The 24,328-nt window shown below is 40.6% G+C and overlaps 1 protein-coding gene across 1 annotated transcript in view; it reads left to right on the forward strand.

Annotated features, from left to right (window-relative positions):
- Positions 1-15,837, forward strand: part of LOC107747676 (bromodomain and WD repeat-containing protein 3-like) — a 32,049-nt gene extending 16,212 nt beyond the window's left edge. The window contains exons 19-41 of the mRNA XM_016562270.1: positions 1,567-1,657; positions 1,735-1,866; positions 1,953-2,026; positions 2,498-2,720; positions 2,926-3,042; positions 3,143-3,250; positions 3,680-3,804; positions 3,888-3,970; positions 4,112-4,223; positions 4,301-4,362; positions 4,539-4,694; positions 6,190-6,310; positions 7,041-7,166; positions 7,271-7,340; positions 7,417-7,470; positions 7,713-7,838; positions 8,055-8,207; positions 8,324-8,493; positions 8,614-8,756; positions 9,373-9,510; positions 9,903-10,217; positions 10,330-10,467; positions 13,310-15,837. Of these exons, the coding sequence (XP_016417756.1) occupies positions 1,567-1,657; positions 1,735-1,866; positions 1,953-2,026; positions 2,498-2,720; positions 2,926-3,042; positions 3,143-3,250; positions 3,680-3,804; positions 3,888-3,970; positions 4,112-4,223; positions 4,301-4,362; positions 4,539-4,694; positions 6,190-6,310; positions 7,041-7,166; positions 7,271-7,340; positions 7,417-7,470; positions 7,713-7,838; positions 8,055-8,207; positions 8,324-8,493; positions 8,614-8,756; positions 9,373-9,510; positions 9,903-10,217; positions 10,330-10,467; positions 13,310-14,745 (4,273 nt within the window). The 3' untranslated portion in view covers positions 14,746-15,837. The remainder of the gene's footprint in view (positions 1-1,566; positions 1,658-1,734; positions 1,867-1,952; positions 2,027-2,497; positions 2,721-2,925; positions 3,043-3,142; positions 3,251-3,679; positions 3,805-3,887; positions 3,971-4,111; positions 4,224-4,300; positions 4,363-4,538; positions 4,695-6,189; positions 6,311-7,040; positions 7,167-7,270; positions 7,341-7,416; positions 7,471-7,712; positions 7,839-8,054; positions 8,208-8,323; positions 8,494-8,613; positions 8,757-9,372; positions 9,511-9,902; positions 10,218-10,329; positions 10,468-13,309) is intronic.
- Positions 15,838-24,328: the final 8,491 nt, after the last annotated feature.

The raw sequence follows: 24,328 nt of genomic DNA on the forward strand, positions 1-24,328 counted from the left end.
CAAATACTTAAACTAATAACAAAACAGTAGCTGATTCAGAAGCGCCAGATTGTCATAGCAAAGTCAGAATTACCTCCTCTTGCACATTTGGGCGGCATTATGCAAATATTCCCACATAGTGACCTAGATATGTGGGGGCGTGTTAGAACGAGGCATTTTAGGGGGGCGTGGCAGAGTCTTAACTTTGATAAAGAATATCTCTTTGGTTTTGAGACTTTAGTCTTTGCAACTTCAGGGATCTTATCTATGCACAATCAGCTTGTAACACTCCAAAGAGAAAGGAAAACTTAATCGCATCATATGACCCCTTTAAGTGGAAAATTCGAATTTAGTTTTTCAGTAATTTTGACAGCCCTATCTTGCACTGCTCGGCGATGCGCGTCCATGACTTCACATAAAACGTAATTACGTTGTAAAGGTCACGCTTGACGTAGGCGGAAGTTAGGTTTCAAAAGATTTAAACATCCAGGATACGCACACGAAGTGACAGTTTTAAACGATAAACTGACACAAAGACATTTGAATATGTGTCATTGAACATACAACATCTTTTGAACGGTCCTCCTCCTCCACATTTGTAAACACTGACCGAGTCGGTACTTCCACCTACGTCAAGAGTGTCCTTTTCAACGTAATTACGTGTTACGTGAAGTCATGGACGCGCATCGCAGAGCAGTGCAAGGCGCGCATTTCTGCTTATAAAGCATATACTTTTTTTGTTTTGTTTTAGAAAATGACCGATTGTTTCGCTAGATAAGACCCTTATTCCTCGTCTGGTATCATGTAGAGCCCTTTGAAGCTGCACTGAAACTGTAATTTTTACCTTCAACCGTATGGTAGCCGTTGAAGTCCACTAAAAGGAGAATAATCCTGGAATGTTTCAAAAATCTTAATTTATTTTCGACTGAAGAAAGAAAGACGTAAACATCTTGGATGACATGGGGGTGAGTAAATTATCAGGAAATTTTTATTTGATAGTGAACTAATCCTTTAAGCTTCAAAGTATGTTAGTTAAAATTCATTAAAATGGTTATGATGGTCATGAAATTTGGATTAATATATTTTTATATGTAGCTAAATGTTCTTGAGCTACTTAAAGTGTTGCTGCTCAAGAAACATTTATTATCAATGTTGAAAACGGTTATGCAAATTTTTTTTTGTCAGGATTCTTTGAATAGAAAGTTCAAAAGAACAACATTTAGCTGAAATGGAAAGCTTTTGTAATATTATAAATGTCTTTACTGTCACTGAGCTACTTAAAGTGTTAATGGATATATTTGTGTGTAGATGTTCATACATTTGTCACTTTACTGATAATATTTAAATGGAAAAGCTGTATGTCATTCTTAATGCCTACTTCTACATGTGTGTTGTATTGTGACAGTAATGTTTTTATTAATAAATCTTACATTTTCAGTTTGCTAAATAGTTGGTTATCGGAAAGCAAACATGACCGTTATCGGTTGGTCTTTAGATGGTATGGATGAGGTTCCTTGAGTATGCAAAAACACCCTGCACTCTGGATCTAGAGAACAGATTTATTTACTTGATGGCTTGTTCATTTAGGGCGCAGGAGTCATTCAGAATATCTAAGGGCGAGGAGGAAGTCACCCTTTACAACACCAAGAGGAGGAGAGTGACCCACGCCAGCTTCAGGGTAGGGTTCTACAGACTTATGAACTATATTATGGGTGTTGATGTCAGCACTGTGTAAACATCCTGTTCTGCCCATAGGATGATTCTGATGACGAAGAGCTGTGCCTCAAACGTACACAGTCACGCAAACGGCAGAAGAATAAAGAGAGTCTAGCTGATGAGTACATCGAGTTCTCATGTGAGGAGGGGGAGGAAACGGCGTCTTCTGAGGTTCAGTGTTTGTGTTAATTCGCTTTTTAAAATACTGTTATGCCATATCATACGTGTTAATACTTACATATGTGTTAATGGTGTAGGGCAGTGAAATTGAGGGCAGTGACGTTGATTCGTCTATTGAGGATGAAGAGGAATGGAGGAGTGATAGCTCAAGGTACTGCCACCATAATAATCATTTTAAAAAGGAAGTGTGTAATATCTGCCACTAGTGGCACCAAGTTGAATTGCAATTTGTTGCCAATAATACTGCACAGTAAATCTAATTAAAATTGAAAGCAGAAATGTTCAGATAAAAATTTTCACATGCCTGCCACAGCCTTTTTTACTCGTACTCAAAAATCATTGCAAACAGGCAAGCGGTTGGAGTCTAACTGAAGTGTTCATGTTCATGTCCTGTTGATAATTTATCACTGTAATAATCTGATATCTCTGTCATTGTTTCGGTCCAATGGTTCACTTGGAAACGGTCCTTATTTTTGGAATTCTGTTTGGTCCTGCTGGTAATGCAGAAATGATAAGCTACACTTTAAACTGTTAATTCTTCTTTATAGTTTATTTTTTCATGTTGCCATCTCGAACATATTCATGAGGAAAGATTTACATGTGTCTTTGTTCATACCTGAAGCCACTCCTCCAGTGATTATTCCGACTGGATAGCAGACGCCGGAATAAGTTTGAGACCACCTGCCTCCCCGTCTTCTCGACGACGCGCAAGCCGCAGGATCAGCAGCTCTGAGGAAGAGGATGAGGAGGACGAAGACATAGCGGATGAGGAGCAAACCATAGATGAAGAGGAGCAGATGTCTTCCCCCCGAAAGCACAAGAAAGCCGAAAGCCAAACTTCAAAGGTGTACTGCACAGACATTACTGTCACTATTATAAATTCTTATATGGTCCTTTTAAATCACCTTGGTACTGAAGTCCCCCCCCCCCAATCCATAGTTGTAACATTGGAGAGACATTTTTATTATTGGCTAGCACTTGATTTTTGTCTTTGCTCTTAGAAAAAATGGAAGTTTTAATGCCCTTCTTTTTTCAATTCGTTGTCCTTAGCAACCAAAACCGAGACCGCCCATTAATAGAGAGATCTCAAATGAGTTCCGTCCCTCAGCATGGATTACTGACGTCATTCCCCGAAAGTCCCCCTTCGTCCCTCAAATGGGAGACGAGGTACAGAATAAGTTTTCTCTCATCTAATCTGTATTAATTTATCCATGTCTAAATCCAATAAAAAGTATTTATTTACTTATTTATTTTTATCTGTGCACAGATCATCTATTTTCGTCAGGGTCATGAGGCATATGTGGATGCAGTTTGTAGGACTAACCTGTATCCCATTAACCTCGACAGACAGCCATGGAAAAAGATGGAGTTAAGAGTAAGATCAAAACAGTCCTGGGTGTTACAGACACTCACATTCGTTCTTATCAGATGCATCCCTTAGTGCTTTGTAAAACGTAGCATTGATCTAATCTTAACAGTATGCATACATACAAATGTCACATGTCAGTAGCTATGTTTTGATCCATATCTTGGATCTATTGGAATTTTGGCATATTGCAAAAAACTATTTGGTCAAAAAAACATTGATAGCTAAACTAATACCAGTCATGATCTGAAATGCCTGAGCCAAAGTTTATCATCAAAAAGACCTCCCAGAACTGTTTCACACGATTAAGTTCCCAAACACTTGTATTTGTTGTATTTAACCTTGAACATTCTTTTAAACAATACATGCAACTCACCTAACTTGTAATGTTTTAAGCATGTTTGGCCTTAAAAATCATAAATCATGTGTTTCTACCAGGACCAAGAGTTTGTTCAAATAACAGGGATCAAGTATGAAGTGTCCCCTCCAACCCTGTGCTGTCTGAAACTGACCCAGATTGACCCTGGAACAGGCAAAATTACAGACCGATCCTTTTCAATAAAGTAAGTTAGCGAGATATGACTTGAAATTTAAATAAATGTAAGATTGTAGCAAACGTAAAAATGTTGGTGCTGTTTTTTTTTAGGTATCATGATATGCCAGATGTAATTGATTTTCTTGTGCTGCGTCAAAGCTACGACGAGGCACGGAACAGAGCATGGAGATCGAGTAAGTTTGGAGGCATAACCTGAGAGTAGAGTCGGGAGAGTTTATTTTGGTACCCTGCATCAAAATTCAATCATTCAGTCTTCTACAGAAATAAAACATTGAGTCATGTCTGTCCTGGTGTTTGTGCTTTGATTTCTGTAGTTGATCGGTTTCGCTCTGTGATCGATGACGCCTGGTGGTTTGGGACCATAGTTGGTCAGGAACCATATCAGTCCGAATATCCCGACAGCCTTTTTCAGTGCTTCAAAGTCAAGTAAGCCTTAACTGAATTATTGGATGGTGTGCTCTAGTCCTTTGGCGTGGGCTGTTTTTAACTTCATGTTTTTGCAGGTGGGACAATGGTGAGACAGAAAAGCTGAGTCCATGGGATGTGGAGGCTATTCCTGAAAACGGTACTGCTGACCACTGAAGCATTATCTTAAACCTGATACACAGTGCATTAATTAGCATATCAGCAGTCTTTGCACTAAATATGCAGAGTTTGTTTGTTTACTCTATTAAAAACACAACGACAAATTACCTTTCTGTTAGAAATGAAGCAAGTGGTCTATTTATTGGGTCTTTGCAGCTGAACAGCCGGAGTCGGGGAGTGCAGGAGTGCCAGTGACAGATGAGGAGATGATGGATATCCTGTATAAACCTCAGGAGGGTGAATGGGGGAACAAGGGTCGAAACCGAGAGAGTGCTCGTATCATTGCAGGCATAGAACAGCTTGTGACTGTGGGTGCGTTATCCTATTTTATTCCCCCCGCCCCTTTCTTTGGCCACTTGGACTTAAAGGGATAGATCCCCTTTTTTTTTTTTTTTTTTTTTACTTGCCCTAATGCCATTCGAACCCTGTGAGTTTTGTACATCTTAAGAACTTTTTCTTCAAAGACTTCAAAAATTTCATAAAGACATTTTGTAAAAGTAATCCATATTTATTTATTTATTTATTTAGGATTATGTAGACTTTCAATGTATGGACAAAATTGAAAATAAAAATCGTCAATGGAGCATATGCACGGAGCGTTCTTTAGAACTGCCGCATAAAGAAAAGCCAGCTTGTAAACGTACGGTGAAACGTCATTTAATGGTGGGCTGTATATAAGTAGAGACTCTTGAGACCCTCACAGAAACCTCTCCTGCCTCGTTCTTTTCAGAAACTGAGAAACAAAATAATTGCAACACCGTAAATAATGAAAGCAGCTTTAACATAGTTTCATGTTATTTAACATGTAATTTTATATGCTGACCCTGGAAATCCCAGGAGAATGCCTAGACACATAATTTTACATTTAAATGCTAGCGATGCTATCTCGTAAATGACATCATAATGGAATTGGTAAAATGTGTCTCCTGGTGGAAAACCAAGACTTTTAAGATTAAAATGACATGAAATTGCTCTTATAACCAGTAGATGGCAGCAGAGGATGACTCATTAGCACAATTGCCATTTCAACTCCCTAGTTTTTCCACGTTTTGCTTTTGGATTTATTATAAAATGACTATTGTAACACATTTTAGTACTGTACTGAAGAATAAAATATAGCAAGTGCAGAAAGTCACAAAGTCTCATGTCATTTAAAAAAAACATAAATAATTAAGCCCAGACGCCAACAGCCTAGAAGGGTTAATTATTTAAATACTTAACTAGTTAACTACAAATTAAATAAGTTCATTATTAATGGTATAAAAATTAAATAATAATGCATTAAATATTTTTTTTATATTTTACAATTTAATTTAAAAACTATATATTTTTTAAGTTTTATCTTTAACTGTAAAAGCTGCTAAATACATTCAGCCAATACAGACTTGCTGCTGTAGTTTTGTTACTCTGAATTTTGTCTGAATCACTTAATGCACATGTTTATTTTTGACATCGGCTTGTCAGATAGTTCATTCCGTCCATTGCTACAGTTATCACTGTCAATCAGAACAATTTAGTGTAATTTTTTTTACACTCTCGTTTGTCATTCCTGAAACAGTATACGGTAGTATACAGTATGGTCCTCTTAGACAAACAAAACATTTTCTTCAAATTGGGAATGGATTATGTAGAGAAAGGACTCCCCTTTTAGCACAGCTGATTTTGACAGTAGCCCATTGTGTTCCAAAGATCAATGATGGACATGAGGGTGAATAAATGATGACAGAAAATATCACTTTTCTGTGAACTGACCTGTTAAATGTGACCCTCTGACATATGAAGTGTCAATTTCTGTCTTTTTCGACAGATATCGCAGCACCTTTCTCTGGTCCGGTCGACCTCATTCAGTATCCTACATATTGTGCTGTCATTGCATATCCCACCGACCTTAACACCATCAAACTGCGGCTCAAGCACAACTTCTACAGGTTTGTAGCTTAATAGGTGTAGTCCACCTAAAAATAAAAATGCTCACCATTCACTCATCCCCTTAACATTTCCAAGCCTGTATGAAAGTCTTTGTTTCATGGCACACAAAAGTAGAAATTTTGAAGAATGTTCATGCTGCTCTTTTCCATATAACCCATACGACATTCATTCATTTTCGAGAAATAAATGATTATTTATTTATTTACTTTAATTAAACCTGAGAGATTTCTGTCCCTCAATTGAAAGTGCATACCACCAAGATTTTGACTCAAAAAGTTCAAGCAATCTAAATGAATTGAGTGGTTTAATTCAGGTCTGTTGAAGAGACACTTTATATTAACAGATTTAATTTAGGCTTTTATTCATATAAAATGAAGGGTTTTATTCATATAAACATTGATCAATCATCAAATATTGTCACTGGCAGCTCAACTGTACTTGCTTGACATGCAAGAAGAAACTTTGTTGGTTTTTGCAGAAGCTTGAACATGCATGCATGTTAACCCCATTAGACTCAATTCTGTTATGATAATTGTTTTGTACGGAAAAGAGCAGTTTGATCATTCTTCAAAATAGCTTATGTTCCACAAAAAGAAAATGGAATGAGTCTTGAGTGAATGAGAGTTTGAATGGTTTATTTTTATTATTTTTATTATAATTTTTTTTCTTTTAGGTCATTAGTCTATGTGTCTATTTTTGGTGTGTTTTAACATGTCCTGGGGTTTTTAGGAGATTGTCTGCACTGATCTGGGATGTAAAACACATTGAACAAAATGCCAAGACTTTCAATGAGCCCCGCAGCAAGATTGCACAGTCTGCAAAAATCATAACAAATGTTCTTCTGAAGTTCATAAGGTTGGTCTTTAGTGAAGATCCCTTTGTGATATTTATGTTTTGCTCTGTAATTTAAAGAACCTTTTTTGTTTCCGTTTTTTTTTTTTTTTTCTCCCTGGCCACAGAAAACCTCACTGTACAGATATTATGGAGATCTACAATGCCATTGAAAACATGGAGTACTCTGAAGATGAGGTGAGTGAATTTGTTCCACCTGTATTTTCTTTGCCTTTTCTGGAAAACCTGAGATTGATTCAGATGTGGCTTTCAGGACATGGATGACATTGATGCACCTGGAACCTCTGCAGTACGACGACTTCGCCAGGTAGTGTAAGATCTATAAATATTACAGTACAAGATACTGTAATAGCCATTTCTGGGTGGAATGTTGGCATATACTGCACATTTGTAAAAATGTCAGTAGAGAGATCATGTTACATTGTTGATTATTCTAGTATATCTGCCCTTTGATTAAAAAAATTCCAACCACAACAGTAAACAAGAAGTTTGTTTAGATGAAAAAAATGAATGTGTTAAAGACGCTGCTTCCTGTTTTGATTTTGTCAGCCATCACAGGAGGTTGTGCAGGACAGGGACGCATGGAAGGACCACTGCAAACGTTTATTGGACTACATGTTTGAGTGTGAGGATTCAGAGCCTTTCCGGAATCCTGTAGATCAGAGAGAATATCCAGTGAGTATCCAAAGAACAATCAAGGGAATAATGTTAGGGAAGTGGCTATCCGTCTTAATCTGAAGGTGTGGAGCAGATTTAAAGGTGGGATCAAGCATCGTCAATAGAAGCGGGAAGTGTATATATTTTGTAGATTTTTATTTTTTTAAATGATGCATCTTCAACAGTAGTTAATAATGGTTTGGTATTGGTAATATGCTATCTTTGTGTCTCCAGGATTACTGTAATATTATCGACACCCCTATGGACCTTGGAACTGTGCGGCAGACTCTTGAAGAAGACCGCTATGAAAATCCCGTAGATCTTTGCAAGGACACCAGGCTTATTTTTGCCAATGCTAAAGCCTACACGCCAAACAAACGGTCAAAGGTAATGCATTCATGTCTTGGATAATCTTGTCTCTTTCTGCCTTTACTTCTTTCTTCTTGCATTTGTGCTTAATTCTTGAAGACACATTGATGTTCTTGTGCTGTTTGATTTGACAGATTTACAGCATGACTTTGCGACTGTCAGCATTTTTCGAGGAGAGTATAAGCAAAATCATTTCTGACCATAAGACTGCTGTCAAAAGTAGCTTGAAGCTGCGACGCAGTCAGAGATTCAGGAAGAAGTTGCAGCATCAGGAGTCAGCGCCTTCAAGACAAGGATCCACACGGTATGCCGGATCTCCCTGCCTCTGTTGTTGCTGTTCTCTCTTTTATTCTATTTTTTTTTTTTTCTCATGAATAGTGTGCATTCAAAAAACAAATCTGTCTTTTTTTCCTCCTGACCCTAGTCAAAAGAGGGCTACTATAAAAACTCAGGAAAATACAGAACAGTCTACAGCCAAATCTACCTCAGCCAAAGTGTCTGGACCAGAGCGCCGCAGAGTCAATGAAGCCAAGGATATCTTCAGACGGAGTGGCTCCTCTTCATCCGGTAAGACAGACAACTCATGAAAATGATTTGTTTCTGGTATTAAAATATAATGTGCTCCGTTGCTGCACATTGTGCCTAACAACACCACCGAAGTGTGCAGGTCAGTTCACTTGAAAATGAAAGTTCATTTCAATTCACTTTTATATTAAAGTGAACTGCTCATTCATGTGAAGATGTTCTAAAACTGTTTGATCTCATTTGTTCTGTGGAACAAAAAATGAGAAATTTATGAAGTTTTTAATCTTCAAAAAAGGACACAAAAGCAATAAAAATGGTCTTTATGAGCAGACTTGGAAAAAAAACAGATTAGTCTGAGTTGTGAGTGAATCATTCAGCTTGGTTTTAAGAACTGGAGAAAGTACTTCAACCAGTGTTTTTTTTTTTCTGTTGAATGAACAGTGCTTTAAATGGGCACTATTCTTTAGAGACCCACCAGGTGTAGTGGTTTATCATTTGACCAGATATTAAAGACAACAATTAGTTAAGTAGAAAATTGTAAATACTGGTAAAACTGATTATAGGTCAATCTCTGATTAAAGTGTAAACTATTCCTTTTATTACATGGCAAACTGGAATGACTGCTAGGTGTTAAAGATGGTTTGTGCCGTTGATATAGGGTCTGATCATGACAGCAAGCAATCTCGGAGTCAGTCGGAAGAGGATGAGGAACCTTCATCCTCGTCTCGTGTCTTCAGACGAGAGACTAGAGCCACAAGAAGAGCTGCCCAGAATAATGGAGCAAAACGGAGACATGGTGGGACCCTTTAGACAAAAAGTTAAATCCTTCTGTGTATGATTGTTTGTGGTTCGTAGAAATTTCAAGCACTTTCAGCTAGTGGAAAATGACATTACAACTTTTGAACCATTACATAAATGTGACCCTGGACCACAAAACCAGTCATAAGGGTCCATTTTTTTAAATTGAAATTTATAAATCATCTGAAAGCTGAATAAATAAGCTTCCCATTGATGTATGGTTTATTAGGATAGGACAATATTTGGCAGAGATAAAACTATTTGAAAATCTTGTGCTACTTATGACTGGTTTTGTGGTCCAGGGTCACAAATGACCTTTTACCTTATGTATCTTTGCCCTGTGTCCTTGCCTTATGGATGCTTATGTACCATTTGCCTTATGTATCTTAGAGGGCCATGCCAAGATAAATGGGCACAGCAGGTCACACGAGCGTCAGAGACCACGACCCTGCAACGATTCTGACCAAGAGCTATCGCAAGACTCTGACGCCTCAGAAAACGAGTCATCATCATCATCTGTCAGTCGCCGGCCGAGGACCCGCAAGACCGCCATGGCAGCAGTCAGTAAGATGAAACTCATGGATGCCCTGGAAGACGATGAAGGCTCTGAGGAGGGGCATGGAGGCAGCACCCGACCTGCAACCCGTGCTAGCAAACGCTCTGCTATTATTCAGAGCAGTTCTGATTCAGAAGAAGAGGAAGAAGGTATAAACATCTACACAGCTTACATTAAAAAAAAATTTTTCTCCTTTTTACACAATTTCAATGTAACTTAAATGTGCATTCCCTCCTTTTATTGTTACCGTTCTTCTCACAGTGTCAAATGAAAGTGATGTTTCAGCCAGTGAAGAAGAGAAAAGTGATGGCAGCGCTGACAGTGATTCATCTTCTCAAAGCAAAGTGGAGAGTAGAACTGCTGGGCGCAGACCATGTAGACGATCAGCAGAGAAAAAGGGTGCGTTTGGTAGAATCCCAACCATCGTTGAACTGTTGAGCCCTACAATCAGCATGAAATCCAGATTTTATTCATCTACACATTCCTGGTTTTGCACAATTTGTTATCATTAAGCAGTGTTACCCACAAGATTTTGTGAAACTGTGGTGGGTGGACCTTGGTTCCTCTCTGGAGGTCCAGGGGCATGCCCCCCGGAAGAAAATTTTGTACATTTTCAAGTTAAATTCATTTATCTGGTGCACTTTGAGAGTTCAAAATTAAGAGCTCCAACACATGTTCAGTGTGCAAACTTAACAAAGAGAAAAGTCGGTGAATTGACTACCTGAACTTTAAAGGGGACCTCTTTTTAATTGTGATATAGTGTCTCAGTCTAAATTACATCCACACTGGAATTTTAAGAAGCCAAACTAATTCAAATGTAATAATAATAATGTAATTTTATATTATTATTATTAGTAGTAGTAGTAGTAGTACAGAGATAGCCATATATTCTAAAACAGTTGCACTGCAAAATAAATTAAAACAAAAAATGTCATAGGTATATTATTTTACTTTACAGTATATAAATGATAATACTTTTGTCCTAATTTCTACACTTGCAAGCAGGGCCTATCTGCCTTACAGGCCAATGGCCAGTGACTTGAGAAAATTTACTGCCCCTAAATATTCTTTACCGGCCATGAAACTGTTTTTGCAAAAACAGGCTGTTGCTTCTTCAACAACATCTAAACATTTAATAAACAAAAAATATCTGTAGGCATTTGAAATACGAGGCAACCACTGCATTTTAATAATGACAAAGATAATACACATGTAGAATGAGCAGTTTTGATTTCAATTTCATTGTATAATTTCAATATTTAAAGCAAAATCGAATGCTCTGACTTTATCTTTGTGAAATTACTAGGGATGCACCGAATATTCGGCAACCGAAATTATTCGGACGAAAATAGCAAAAAAAATCTCTTTCTGTGTTCGGCCGAATAAGCGAAAAGGCAAAATAATATGTACCGAACAATGACTAACGCGATCAAATAGAGGCGCGCATTAATGCAGCAAATATGTCGGCAGGGTGAAAGTATTTAAAACTATCAGAGAAAGACGAAGAAATCATTACAAGCACGAAGCCCCGACAGCGAGAGACTGTTTAGTGCTGCATCACATGTCTCCGATGAGAAGAAGAGGTGGCTAATGCTGGTGGTTAGGTTACTGTATGATGATTGAAATCGCGAAATTACCTTTAAACGATTAGTAAATAAACTGCAGAATGTTATATTTTCTAATGCAGTGACAATGTGATACGTGCGACAAACATCTTCTCAAATTCGTAATGAGAATCATTTATAAATCTGCATGCTGTTGTCAACAAAAAGAAGCACTGAGATCTTCCTGTGGGTTTCTGCCAAAATAAAAGCCGAGAAAAAGCAACAACTCCATCGACATTCATAAATGATAGTATTGTCATTTTACTGTCCTTCTGTAAAATAAAATAAAAAAAGTAAGACAATAACAATGATAATAATAATTACCCTACAACAGCTCTATTAATACATTTATTATAACATTCACACATAGTGTTCTATGTACATAGTATCTGTAATATATTCTAATGTTTTAAAAGAAGTCTTTTCTGCTCAGCAACTTATTAATTTTAAGTTAAATTGTGCTTTGTTGGTATAATGTCTGCTAGAATGTAAAAAAAAGTTAAGTAAATATTTTTAAATTGTTGTTTTGTAATTGATTTTTTTATTTGAAAAGCAGGACAAAACAGTAAAAAGCACATTTTGGCTATTTAATTAATGCAATGGTGGAAAAAAATGTCAAAATAGGCCTACATGGGGGAAAAATGAAGTTCGGCCTTCGGCCCAGTGTTTCATTTTGTTCGGCTTCGGCCAAGAATTTTCATTTCGGTGCATCCCTAGAAATGACATAAAACCTGCACTAAAACAAAAACAGAAGACGGGCTGAATGAGAACGCAAATTCACTCTCTGACAGCAGGTGGGCTTATGGGCCAGCGTTTCCTTGGTTACTGCTGTAATCAAAGCAGTGCTACACATAGAAACACTGCTTTAACGTGCATTATACAGAGGCAAGATAAGAAAATACCATCTAAAATTTTCTGAAGACCGTTCCCTTCAGAGATACATTCACATAAACCCCCACCTCAAATATTTATATTTGATTGATCTGGTATTTTTATAAACTGGTTCCCGTTGCGTTCTCAAATGCACGCTAAAATTATATGCTGGAGTACGCTGCATTCATTTACTGTGAACCGAGCCGTTCTGAAATGCGGAAAACACCTGATCACGAGCTGATCGCGTGCGCTTCATTTTGAAACATAGAGCAAACATACTTGATATGGGGATAAAGCCATATTGTGCTTTCGGTTTTGATTCTTTTGACATACTTTGCCAAAGCAATGCCGCAAAACACAACGTTGAAGACCTTTTATGTTATAATGAAGTTAAAATATATTTTTGGTTTATTATGAAAATGTCGCGGGACAGATTAGATTGTGGCGGGCCACCACAGTCTAGTTAATGAAAGTTAAACACTGATTAAGGATTCTACTCCAAACAAGAATGTAAGTCTGTCATCTTAATGATAATAACCCATAAAAATTTACTCCGCTTGTACAGGCTCAAATAAAAATGGCCTGATTACTAGGATAAAAGTTTAACCTCCTTTCCACAATCCAGTCAATTCCTCTATAAAATAAAGAATGGGCCATTAACATTAAGCATTAATGGGTCACTGACACTAAAGAAAGGTGCATTTCAATATTGTAAAGAGGAAGTTGTAGACTGTACTTTCTTATTTCTGTATTTCCACTTTTAGAAACGTCTCCTTTCATTAATGGACACAGCACCAAACGGCAACGAGTGGAAAGTGAGGACAACACAGATGATGGGGAGAGTCAGAATGAAAGTGTGAATGAGGAGTCTGACGAGGATCTCATAGTCAGGCGGAAGTCCACCAGGAAGACCGCAAAAGCTGCTGTCAGTAAAATAAAAAAATTGAATGACACTGATGCTGAAGAAGAGAATTGCTCCAGAGACCGACGTCAGAAAAATCGGCCAAGCAAGCAGGATTCTGAAAAGAGTTCTGATGAGGATGTTGAGGTGCCCAGAACTCAAAAGCACCCTTATCAAAACGGAAGGAAGGTGGATGCAAAAGAGCTGAAGAGGAGTAAAGCACCATCAGAAAGCCAAAAACACGTTTCTGCCACAAAACGGCAAGTTACCCGCAAAAAAACCTCAGCCACAGATGCATTAACGTCAACCACCCAGGACTCAGAGGAGCCCAGTGATGTTTCAGAAAAATCTGTTGCTCACAGGAAGAGAATTAAATCAGAAGACAAAGAGAATCAAAGTGATGGCGAAGAAAGAAGGTCGCTCAGAAACAGACGGTGTGTGTCCAACGCTCGCAAAAAGAAGCTTGAAGTAAGGTCGGATGCCTCCAGTTCGGAAAGTGAAGAGAAGGTAGACCGAAGAGGGAGGAAAAAGGAGGATACTTCCTCTGATGAATCGCAAAAGAGCGACACATCAGATGAAGACAAGAAGACACATCTGAGGAGGAAGCCTTGCCTTACAGTTGCATCCAAAGGAATCTCTCTTAGAATTCTTCCGAAGAAGAGCTACATTATGGAGGACTCTGATGAAGAATTCAGTCCTGAGATGGAGATGCAATCGAAGAATGGAAAGAGCAAGGAGCGGGCCAACTGCCAGGCAAGAAAACCATCAGGCGGTAACTCCAAAAGAAAACGTGGTGGCTCCTCAGAGTCTGAAGACACAGACAACAAAAGTAGTAGGACCAGTGATGGAAACGAGTGCATGACACCTCAAAGAAAGCATGCAAAACGCTACAAGCGCTTCAGGGGCTCGACGGACTCTGAGAGTGACTCTGAAACTAGGTGCAAATCGGTGAATGGTCGGGAGCAATGGTCTCAGGAGAAGCTTCCCAAAGAGACCCGGCAACGACGGAAGCAAAGCGAAAGCAAGGAAGCAAGCAGTGACGGTGCCAGCGATGATGACGGAAGCAACTCTGAGAGCAAAGAGTCTGGGGAGTCTGAATCAGACGCCAGCTCAGGTGCACAGAGCAGTCCAAAGAGAAGGCTAAGAAATCATGACAGAGGAACCGCATGCTCCAGGAAACATCAGAGGAGTGTTTCCGATGAGGATAGTGACGTGTCATATGGGAAACCTCGAAGAGCCACACGCATCCGGACCAGAAACGGAGGCAAGCGGACTGTGAATTACCAAGACAGCGAATGAAGGACTTGGACGGTTGAGCCATGCAAGAGACACTAACTAGAGACCTTGAAGACACACTTGATTGTCCCAACATAAAAACGATGGTAGTAGCACTGGAGTCCTCAATATACTGTGAATCAGTTTCATTCAGGGATATTTATATTTTCTATGAAAAAAGAAAAACAGAAATTAATTATAAATGAGATGTATTTGATCTACTGGTTTGGCTGTTCAAACCAGCCCCACTCTGTGATTCGGCCAACAGGAAAGACTGCATAGAGAAGCATTGTTTGCTTGGGTGCTATCTTAATATACCTCCTGTTCAATTGAGCATATTTGCTGGCTTGCACTAAAAGGCACACTGTAATGAGGTATTTTATACACTAGTTCTGCATTAGAAACTCAGGGGTCTACTACGTTTACCATATTCTCAGACTTGCATTTATTTCTTGTTTCAATTTTTAGCTCTAGGATTCTAGTGTCATATTTTCGACATGAGCATTTAGGTCCAAACACACTTTACGAAAACGAACAAGTCATCTTTGACTCTGACACACAAGTTCTGTATTGTCACTGTTAAAGGGATCATTGAGCCAAAATGTAGAAATGTTTTTCTTCCTGTCACCTTTTGGTTCCTCATTGTTTGGTTTTCTTTGACCATATTTCCAGGTTTCTGAGAATCAGTTTGTAGCAAAGCGTTGTATATTTAAATATCTCTGTGAAGCATTACTTTTCTTTTTGTCTTCGAATGAAATGCATTGCCATGCCATGAACTATGAATTGGTACCCATTTGCTAAGTACAGTAAATCAAATGAGTACTTCCAGCAAAGTACTGTGATTTCTCATATTGGGAAGATGTTTTAGTGATTTGTGTTGCATACTTTCAGTATTATTTCCTTTTCAGATTTAACTTATGAACAGCAATTAACTTTTGTACACAGTCTTTGAGTTGTGCATCGCAGTTTATGTAATGCAGTTGGCAATTGGCATTTTGCTTAATGTCGTTTTCATAAGAGCTTCTTTAATACAAGATTCACTGAGGATGTTAAGCCTGTTGGCCGCTTAAGTGAGAGAGGGATGACTTCCTATGAATAAAGTACCGTTTCAGGTTGTAATTGTAATTTTTCTTAACTCGTTTGCTTGAGAAATAAGCTGATACAGGACAAATGAAAGGTTATTCTCACATTTCTCTTACTATTTATAATTAATCATGATTACATGTATAGTTTATTGCTACTACTTACATGTTCCCAGCATGGAGACCGAATTAAAAAAAAAAGTCAGAACATTAAATGTAAATTGATTTGCAGTTTTTCCGGGTGCGAGCATGTTGCAGATGCAGGTAAATCAGTGACCTTGCAAATCTACGTTTTTTTAAAGATACTGAAAGTACTTTTGGGGTAGCTGTTTTATACACATGCAGACCTGCTAACCTGCTAATTTTGCGTAGTGGGTATGCATTTTGACCTCAAAGTACGCTGGTACATTTTGTCACTCTAAACCAGGGGTGTCCAACCCTGCTCTAAACTGCAAAAACCTGGTGACACCTCGGTCCACGCACAGTACTCAAATCATGCAACAGCAAAAGAAGAAGAGTTTGACCAAGCAGAGTACTGGGTTCATTCCCCAAATAGCAAGCAGGGAGGATTGACAGCAACACAAAATCCTGCTCGATCCCCCTTCCACTCCTGCCATCTGATTTCTTAAGTGAGGACAGCACAGAAGTCATTATTTAGTTTTTTTTTAGTTTAAAATTTAGTTTTGCGTTTTATCTGAATTGGCTGTTTGTGTGCCTGTGAGTCTACAGGCTGAGATGAGGAAATGCCTCCCCGCTTATAACGTGCATTTGAAAGAGTAACACATGCCAAACATCTTCCCTTGTAATCTAAACCTTTTGTTCAACACAAGAGAACATTATAACATGTTTTGACTCTGCAACATCAGTCAAGTGTTTGAAATGACTCTTTTTCTACAGTGTACCAAAGTGTACTGGAGTTTTTTTTAAAAAGCATTTGAAATCACAAAAAAATACTCTGATGTGCCAAGTCATCAGAACCAAACTGAACCAAAAACCAAGGTTAAAGATGTGGGTGACTGAGTGCAGACCTGCAAACCTTTGGAAAACATTTTACATTAAATCCTGCATTTTGCACATCGTGCAATTACAATTTTTACATTAGCCATAAAGGAGCTTCAGGTAATAATGTAGTTAGTGCACGAGGGATGAACAGAGAGTGCGTGCAAATCGCTGACATGTTTGGCTGACGCCAAGGCCAGGAGTAGAGCTGTCTTGAAAGACAGAAGCTTAAGGGAGACATCTCCCAGGGGCTGGAGAGTAGAGGTCCCAGTCTGGAACTGCTCTTCTAGTGACTGGAAGGGAGCAGTGGGCGCCCTTCATAAATCTACGAATAAGAGGGTGTTGCCCCACCGTAGTGGCGTCAACATGATATGCAGCGATAGACCTTAATAGTGGAAAAAGATTTTCCACCATCGTTAAGGTCTTGCAAAAATACCCAAAATGTCAGCCACTGAGCACTGATATGATATCAGCTGGCTCCCCTCGCACCACTCCTCAAACACACGCCACTTCCAATCATAAAGGGAGTGTGTAGAAGAGGCTCTAGCATTCTGAACAGTACCAACAACACGTCAGGGGAGTCCCAATGTGTTTAAGTTTGCCCTCTCACCGGCTAGGCCCAGGGGCCACCCTGTCCAGTTAAGGATGATAGATTTCCCCTTTTGCTTGGGACAGGAGGTCCGTGCATAGTGGGAGGGGCCATGGCGGGGCATACAGAAGAGGGATGATCTATGCCAGCCATGGGGATTTGGGTCATCTGGGTGCTATTAAAATCAGGATCAGGCTTTGTTCTTTCACCCTGACCAGAGTAGGAGTTATTAGGCAGAACAGAGGAATTGCGCAGAGCAGCACATTGGGCCATGGGTGGGCCAGTGCGTCCACGTCGAGGGGGCATCGTCGTCCCATAGTGAGAAGAACATAGGACAATGGCCGTTTTTGCTCGAGGCAAAGAGATCGACGGCCGCCTGACTGAACCTCTTCCACAGCAGACCCACTATCTGGGAATGAAGGCACCATTCTCCGTAAAGTGGGTTCCCCCTTGAGTCTGTGCCTCTGTTCAGAATGCCCGGGACATGGGTCACCCGTAACAACAGAAAGTGCCATCTGCTCCATACTAACAGCTTGTGAACTAGAGCAGGGGTGGCGAACGTCGGTCCTGGAGAGCCGCAGCCCTGCCGAGTTTTGCTTCAACCCTAATCAAACCCCCCTGAGCCAACCCTAATCAAACACACCTGAACAAGGTCTGAAGGGTTACTAGGAAGCTACAGGCAGGTGAGTTTTTATTAGGGTTGGAGCTGAGCTCTGCAGGACTGCGGCTCTCCAGGACCGGAGTTCGCCACCCCTGGACTAGAGCATGAATCTTTGTGAAATGCATCCCCTCTTGGTGGTTGATATGTGCCACGGCTGTGGTGTTGTCGCAAAGCACCAGCATGTGATGCCCCTGCAGGAGGGGCAGAAAATGTTTCAGATCCTTCCAAACAGTAAAGAGCTCCAAATAATTTATGTGGGCTGAGTGGAGTGTGCTCGGCCACGCACCGTTCACTGTTCTGCCCTCCTGGGTAGCTCCCCATCCTGTTAAGGACGCATATGTTGTTACCATTTCCGCAACTCGATGGCCTCCGAGTGTAAAACACTGCATTTCTCCAGTGGCGCAGCGCTACTGTGCATGAGCGCGTCACTGTGACAGAGCGGCAGAGATCGCATAATGGGCTGAGATGAATAGATAAAACCCACTTAATGAACACTCTCATTCTCAGAAGGCCCAGAGGCAGGAAATGGGCAGCCGAAGCCATAAGAGCCTGTAGTCTGAGACATGTGCAAAACTGTACCCTCGCTCTTTCCCTGAACTGTGCAAGGCAATTCATAAAGGAGAGAATGCGTTCTTGCGACAGAACGCGCATTGTAATGTAATTTAGCTCCAGACCCAGAAATATCTAATTCTGGGCAGGAGTGAAATTGCTCTTGCTCACATTCACTCTGAAACCGAGCACTGTGACATGAGCAAGCACACAGTCAGTGTTTTGCATCAGTTTCTCTCTTGAATTGCCTATAATCAGCCAATCGTCTGTTATATTTTGCTGTATTTGGCTGAGCAGTGGTTTTGGTGGCTCACCAATGTATTAGATTCTCTAATACATAAAGTATGTAAGCTTGACCAGAGTTCTTGTTGGGAGAACAATTTATTGAAGGTACTAGTGTAGCACAATTTTTTAGCAGCTATACTTTTTTAGTATGTCTGCCTTCAAGAATCTTAACCCTTGTAAGAATCTCTGCTGAGAGCGAGCCCAAAGGGGAGAACTGTGAATTCGTAGCACACGCCTTGGTAGGCAAAAATAATTTCCTGTACGGAGGATAAATGCTTACGTGGAAAAAAGCATCTCTCAGATTGTTCGATGTGAACCAATCATTCTGATTTACAGAACGTAAGAGAGAACCGTGTTAACATTTTAAACCTCAAATGTTTGTTCAACACTCTGGGATCCAGAATAGGATGGAGAGAACTGTCCTTCTTTGGAACTAGGAAATAACAGGAGTAAAACGTCTTTCAGAATGTGAGTGAAGCTCTCTTCCGTATGAGAAGAGATACCTCCGTTGTGATACAATGATGCAATCTAGTGGACTAAGGGCGACATGCAGAGGTTTAGAGAGAAGTTATCTCTGAAATGAATTCATTTGATTCGTTTGTTTTAATGTGTCTTGTGTTTTGTGTGGGGGAACACAGCGGCTGAAGCCTTTATTATTTGGGTGAGGGGTGCTTGTGCACTTTTCGTCAGGGCTTTCTCCCAGGGCTTTGCAAAGGGTGGGCTACTCTGCCGAGGAGGGGGTCTGTTGCGGGGCCTATCCTTGCCCTATTGGAATTGTAGTCCCGTAACGATGGGTTAGGCAAATGCAGGGGGCACTTGGCGTGGAGCCGCCTTCCTGGGAAGGCATAACTTGAAAGCCTCATTCTCCTCCTTCTTGTCATTGCATCGTTGCTGCATCAATGTGATGGTGGGGCCAAAGAGAGCCTGGACGGGCTCTACCGGGGTGCCTGTGATGCGCCTCTTCTCACTGTCAGTGAGGCCCGACAGGTCAAACCTGAGCACACGCTCTCCCACCACAGAAAGCGCCATGGAGCACCCGCTGGCTTGGATGACCTGACGTGCATTATGAAGGACGAGTTCGTTCACCGTGATGATCTCTTTCCACAGGGTTGGCGAAGGCGATGCCTTATCCAGCTGTTGTCCTAAGTTGTCCAAAAGCTCTACCTGGTAAGCAGAGAGGAGGGAGGTGACATTGAGTGCCCTGACAGTCAAGGCTGAGGACTTGTAAGCAACCTGGTGAGCTGAGGCAGAAAAATGGTCCATTTTGTTGGGCAAGACCAGCTTTGGGAGGGCGAGCAACCCACCCTGGACGGGGCAAAGGTGCCTGGTGATCGATGGCTGCCATATGCTTAACCTCGAGGCCCTCAAGACCGTGTTTGTGGTTGAGCGGATCACCCTAGTAATGTTTCATGTGCTTGGCATAAGCTGGGAGGACAGGGAAGAGTTGTTTCCTCGGGCCGGGAGGGGGTCCCAACAGCTTCCTGTCATAAATATCCCTCAATTGAGCCACTCAATGTTGAGGCGAGGGGCCGCTCTTTCACACATGTCCAAGAGGATGGACTGGAGTAAGGCATCGTCGCCGGATCTGGCCGGTTCGTCAGCGAACGGGAGCTTGCCCTCAAAGATGTCCTCTTTGGGGAGTGCAGGATGGGGCTGGTCAGCCCAGTCGAGAGACATTGCACGTCAGGAGGGGGCTGGATGGGACGTTGCAGCCAGGATGGGGCTGGTCAGCCCAGTCGAGAGACGTTGCACGCTTTCTTAGCTCTTTCACACATGTCCAGGAGGATGGACTGGGGTAAGGCATCGTCGCCGGATCCGGCCGGTTCGTCAGCTTAGATCTTTCACACATGTCCAGGAGGATGGACTGGGGTAAGGCATCGTCGCCGGATCCGACCAGTTCGTCAGCGAACGGGAGCTTGCCCTCGAAGATGTCCTCTTTGGGGAGTGCAGGATGGGGCTGGTCAGCCCAGTCGAGAGACGTTGCACCCCGGGGAGGCCCCTGGTAGCACGTCGTCATCACCGTGTCCCCCATCCGAGTCAGAAAGGCCAAGCTCAACGCACTGGGTCACGACAACTGTAAGACTGCGCCACCAGTTTCTTAGTCAAAATAAGGCAATGGCTGCAATTCTCCAGGTTCTCCAAAGTTTTTTCTGCATGTTTGAGGTAGCGTGTACAGGGGTTTTATGTGCTCGGTTAAGGGCGGTCCCTTACCTACCATTGGGCACACTCTCTTGTCTGTCAAGCCAGACTTGGTGCAATTGGATGCTTCTGCAGAGGTCAGGCACGGATGCCCTTCTCATAGGTGGATCTTGAACACAAGATGATGAAAGAGAACCCAAAGTTAAGTTGATATTGTACATGTTTAGTCAATGCTTAAATGTTAGCGCTTATATTTTACAATCTGATCTGAATATCACAAGAGCAAGTGTACTGTTGTTCTGAGTGAGTATTCAAATGCTGTGGGTAGTTGCAGAAATGCTGTTTTCCAGATGTCATTGCAGTTTGAGAAAAAAATATTTGTCTAAATTTTAGAATATGATGTAATATTAATTTTTTTTTTTTACCTGAATTTTGGAGGAATGTCTTCATGTTTGAATTGTTCTGGTGCCATCATCGACTGGTCACTCATCATTGATACTGCTGGGTTGTGGTGAGTCTGATCTCTTTTTCCCTAAATTGACATTTGGAGCACATTTAGCACAAATACTAAATATCAGGATTTGTTAGTTTGTAAGATGTGATAGTCTCAAACTAAATATACCTGGCACCAAGAAAAAATCTAATAATATTCGCTTCTCATGCGGCAAGCGAGGCAGAGCTGGTGGATCTCTCCACTCTATGTTTCAGAGAAACAGGGCTACGACAGTAACCTATTGTTCTCTTTAATCATCTTGTGTTCGAGAAACACCTATGGGAGAGACATGGACAGCTCCCAGATTCCCCAATACACTCACAGTGAGGTTCTGTAAGCCAGAGATGGATGGTCGCGCCAAGGCAGCGGTGCCTGACACGTCCCAAAATCATACACCTGGCAGCCCTGACATACACACACAATTGCTGTACGCAAGCAGGACATGAAACATGTATGAGGCACACACATGAAAATAAACCCAGCGATACATATATAAACACCCAGGCAGGAATATAAATGCATGCTTGGTGACATGAATGTGCGTGGCTTGCTGGCACATTCACCCTTTGTTCCTTTACTACAATGTGTATATTGGAAAGGAAAATAGCAGGTGACAAGGAGGGGATATGGGATATATACCCCACCCCTAAAACAGAATGTGTTACCGAGGTTTTTGTGACATCCAGTCGTTAGTAATGCACAAATAGTATATTGTAATACATAGTAATGTGGGGAGAAGCCCAGCTGGCAGCAGAGCAGATGATATCCTGCAGTGACACTCCCCTGAACAGAGCCCAAGAGGCAGCTAAGCCCCTTGTAGAATGAGCTCTGATGTCTCCTGGTGGCCCCTCACGGACGACTGCCGCATAACACAATAAAACAACAACATAAATAGTCCAGGCATGGTCCTCTCTCATCCTTCACTGTCGATACTCCTCCTTTTATCCTTCTGGAGCTCCTCCGTGGGACTCGAGACTAGTGAGTGATGCAGGTGTCGCTCATTATCATTTCTCCACCGGCCTCGCTCCATTCCCATGGCTCTCGGCCCCGCCCCACTCGTCACAATATGTTTTTCTACTTCTTAAATTTTGACTCCTTTGACTTCTTCTTCTTAGACTTTTGCCAAATCGTTCAGTTTAGATTTGTCCTTCTTCATTTTTTTTCTTTGACTTCTTAGACTCATTGGACTTATTCGACTTCTATTTTTCTTTTTCTTTGACTTCTTCCACTTTGAACTAATTGAATTCTTTGACTTATTTTTTTTCCTCTTCGTCTTCTATTTAATTTTTTCCTTCTTCAACTTCCTTGATTTCGACTTCTATTTCGTTTCTTCCCATTTCGACTTCAACCTCATCATTGACTTATTCGACTTCTTATTTGATTTCTTCAACTTTCAATTCACGTTTATTTGTATAGCGCTTTTGGCGATACAAATTGTTGCAAAGCAGCTTCACAGAAAATGAAAGTTTCTACATTACATTTAGGAGTTTATCAGTGGTGACTATGTCAAGGTGATATCCATATGACAGAAAAATCATCCAGTTAGTTAATGACATGTATTCAAACAAATGGTAAACATTATTAACAGCAATTATTATATGTTGCGATCAAACTTGGAGGGGTTGGCATCATCTCTTCTCAGGTGTTTGGTCATCTCAGATCTTCGTAAGGGCTGGATCCAGACTGAAGCTTGTGTAATTCTGTGGCAGAAACAGAGAAGCAAATAGAGAAAAATTAGCGTAGCTGCTGTTCAAACCAAGTAAAAAATTATAATGTGTTTAAACCAAGCAGAGAATGATAATGTGCATTTGATCACTGATTAACTGGAGTACAAGGTTATGAGATACATTATATGAATGCTTGGCAAAAGAGATGTCTTTAATCTAGATTTAAACAGAGAGAGTGTGTTTGAATCCCGAAAGATACAGTACATTCGTCTAGATGCAAATTGTAATCTAAGAGATTCTGTGTACTCTTTTTTTGGTCCAATAAGTAATGTCTCTGTCTTATGCAAATTTAATAGGAGAAAATTATTGTTCATCCAATCTTTTCAATTTTTAACACACACTGTTAGTTTAGATAATTTAGAATTTTCATCTGGTCTTGTTGAAATATATAGTTGAGTATCATCAGCATAACAATGGAAACTAACCCCATATTTTCTAATAATATTACCAAGGAGTAACATGTACATTGAAAATAGCAGAGGGCCAAAAGCTCGGCTCACACTGTGCGATTTTGGCCACGATTTGGTTGTCTGAGACAAATTTTGAAAATCCTAAAAGATTCCTATAATCCTAGGCTAAAATCTGTAGTCTTTGATCGTTAGTTTGACATGTTCACCGACAGCCGATTAATGTCCGTTGCGATCAAATTTTACCTCCAACGAACTTCTGGCAGTGTCAGAAGATTTGGCGTACAGTCCTGCAGTGTGACTTCTCCTACGACGAACGTCAAACTGTCTTCGTTTTTCAAAACAAGCCATGATCAGAATTAATGCTAGAACTGAACGTGTATGGGTTGATAATGTAGAACTACGGACAAGTTTTCTTGCGCGCACACCGTTTTTAACGCGTCTTGACTGTCGTACAGTCTGACATTAGTGACAACTGAGATCCCACAGTGTGACATGATCATCATGTTCGTACAGTCTGACAAGTACAATCAAGGACTTTTAAAAAAATCGCACAGTGTGAGCCTGGCTTAAGACAGATCCTTGTGGCACTTCATACTTTACTGGTGTTAATTGAGGAGATGATTCCCCATTTAAATAAACAATGTGGTAACGGTCGGACAGGTAGGATCTAAAT

The sequence above is a fragment of the Sinocyclocheilus rhinocerous genome, unplaced genomic scaffold (genome assembly GCF_001515625.1).
Source record: "Sinocyclocheilus rhinocerous isolate Xijiao unplaced genomic scaffold, SAMN03320098_v1.1 scaffold2274, whole genome shotgun sequence".
Lineage (NCBI taxonomy): Eukaryota > Metazoa > Chordata > Actinopteri > Cypriniformes > Cyprinidae > Sinocyclocheilus > Sinocyclocheilus rhinocerous.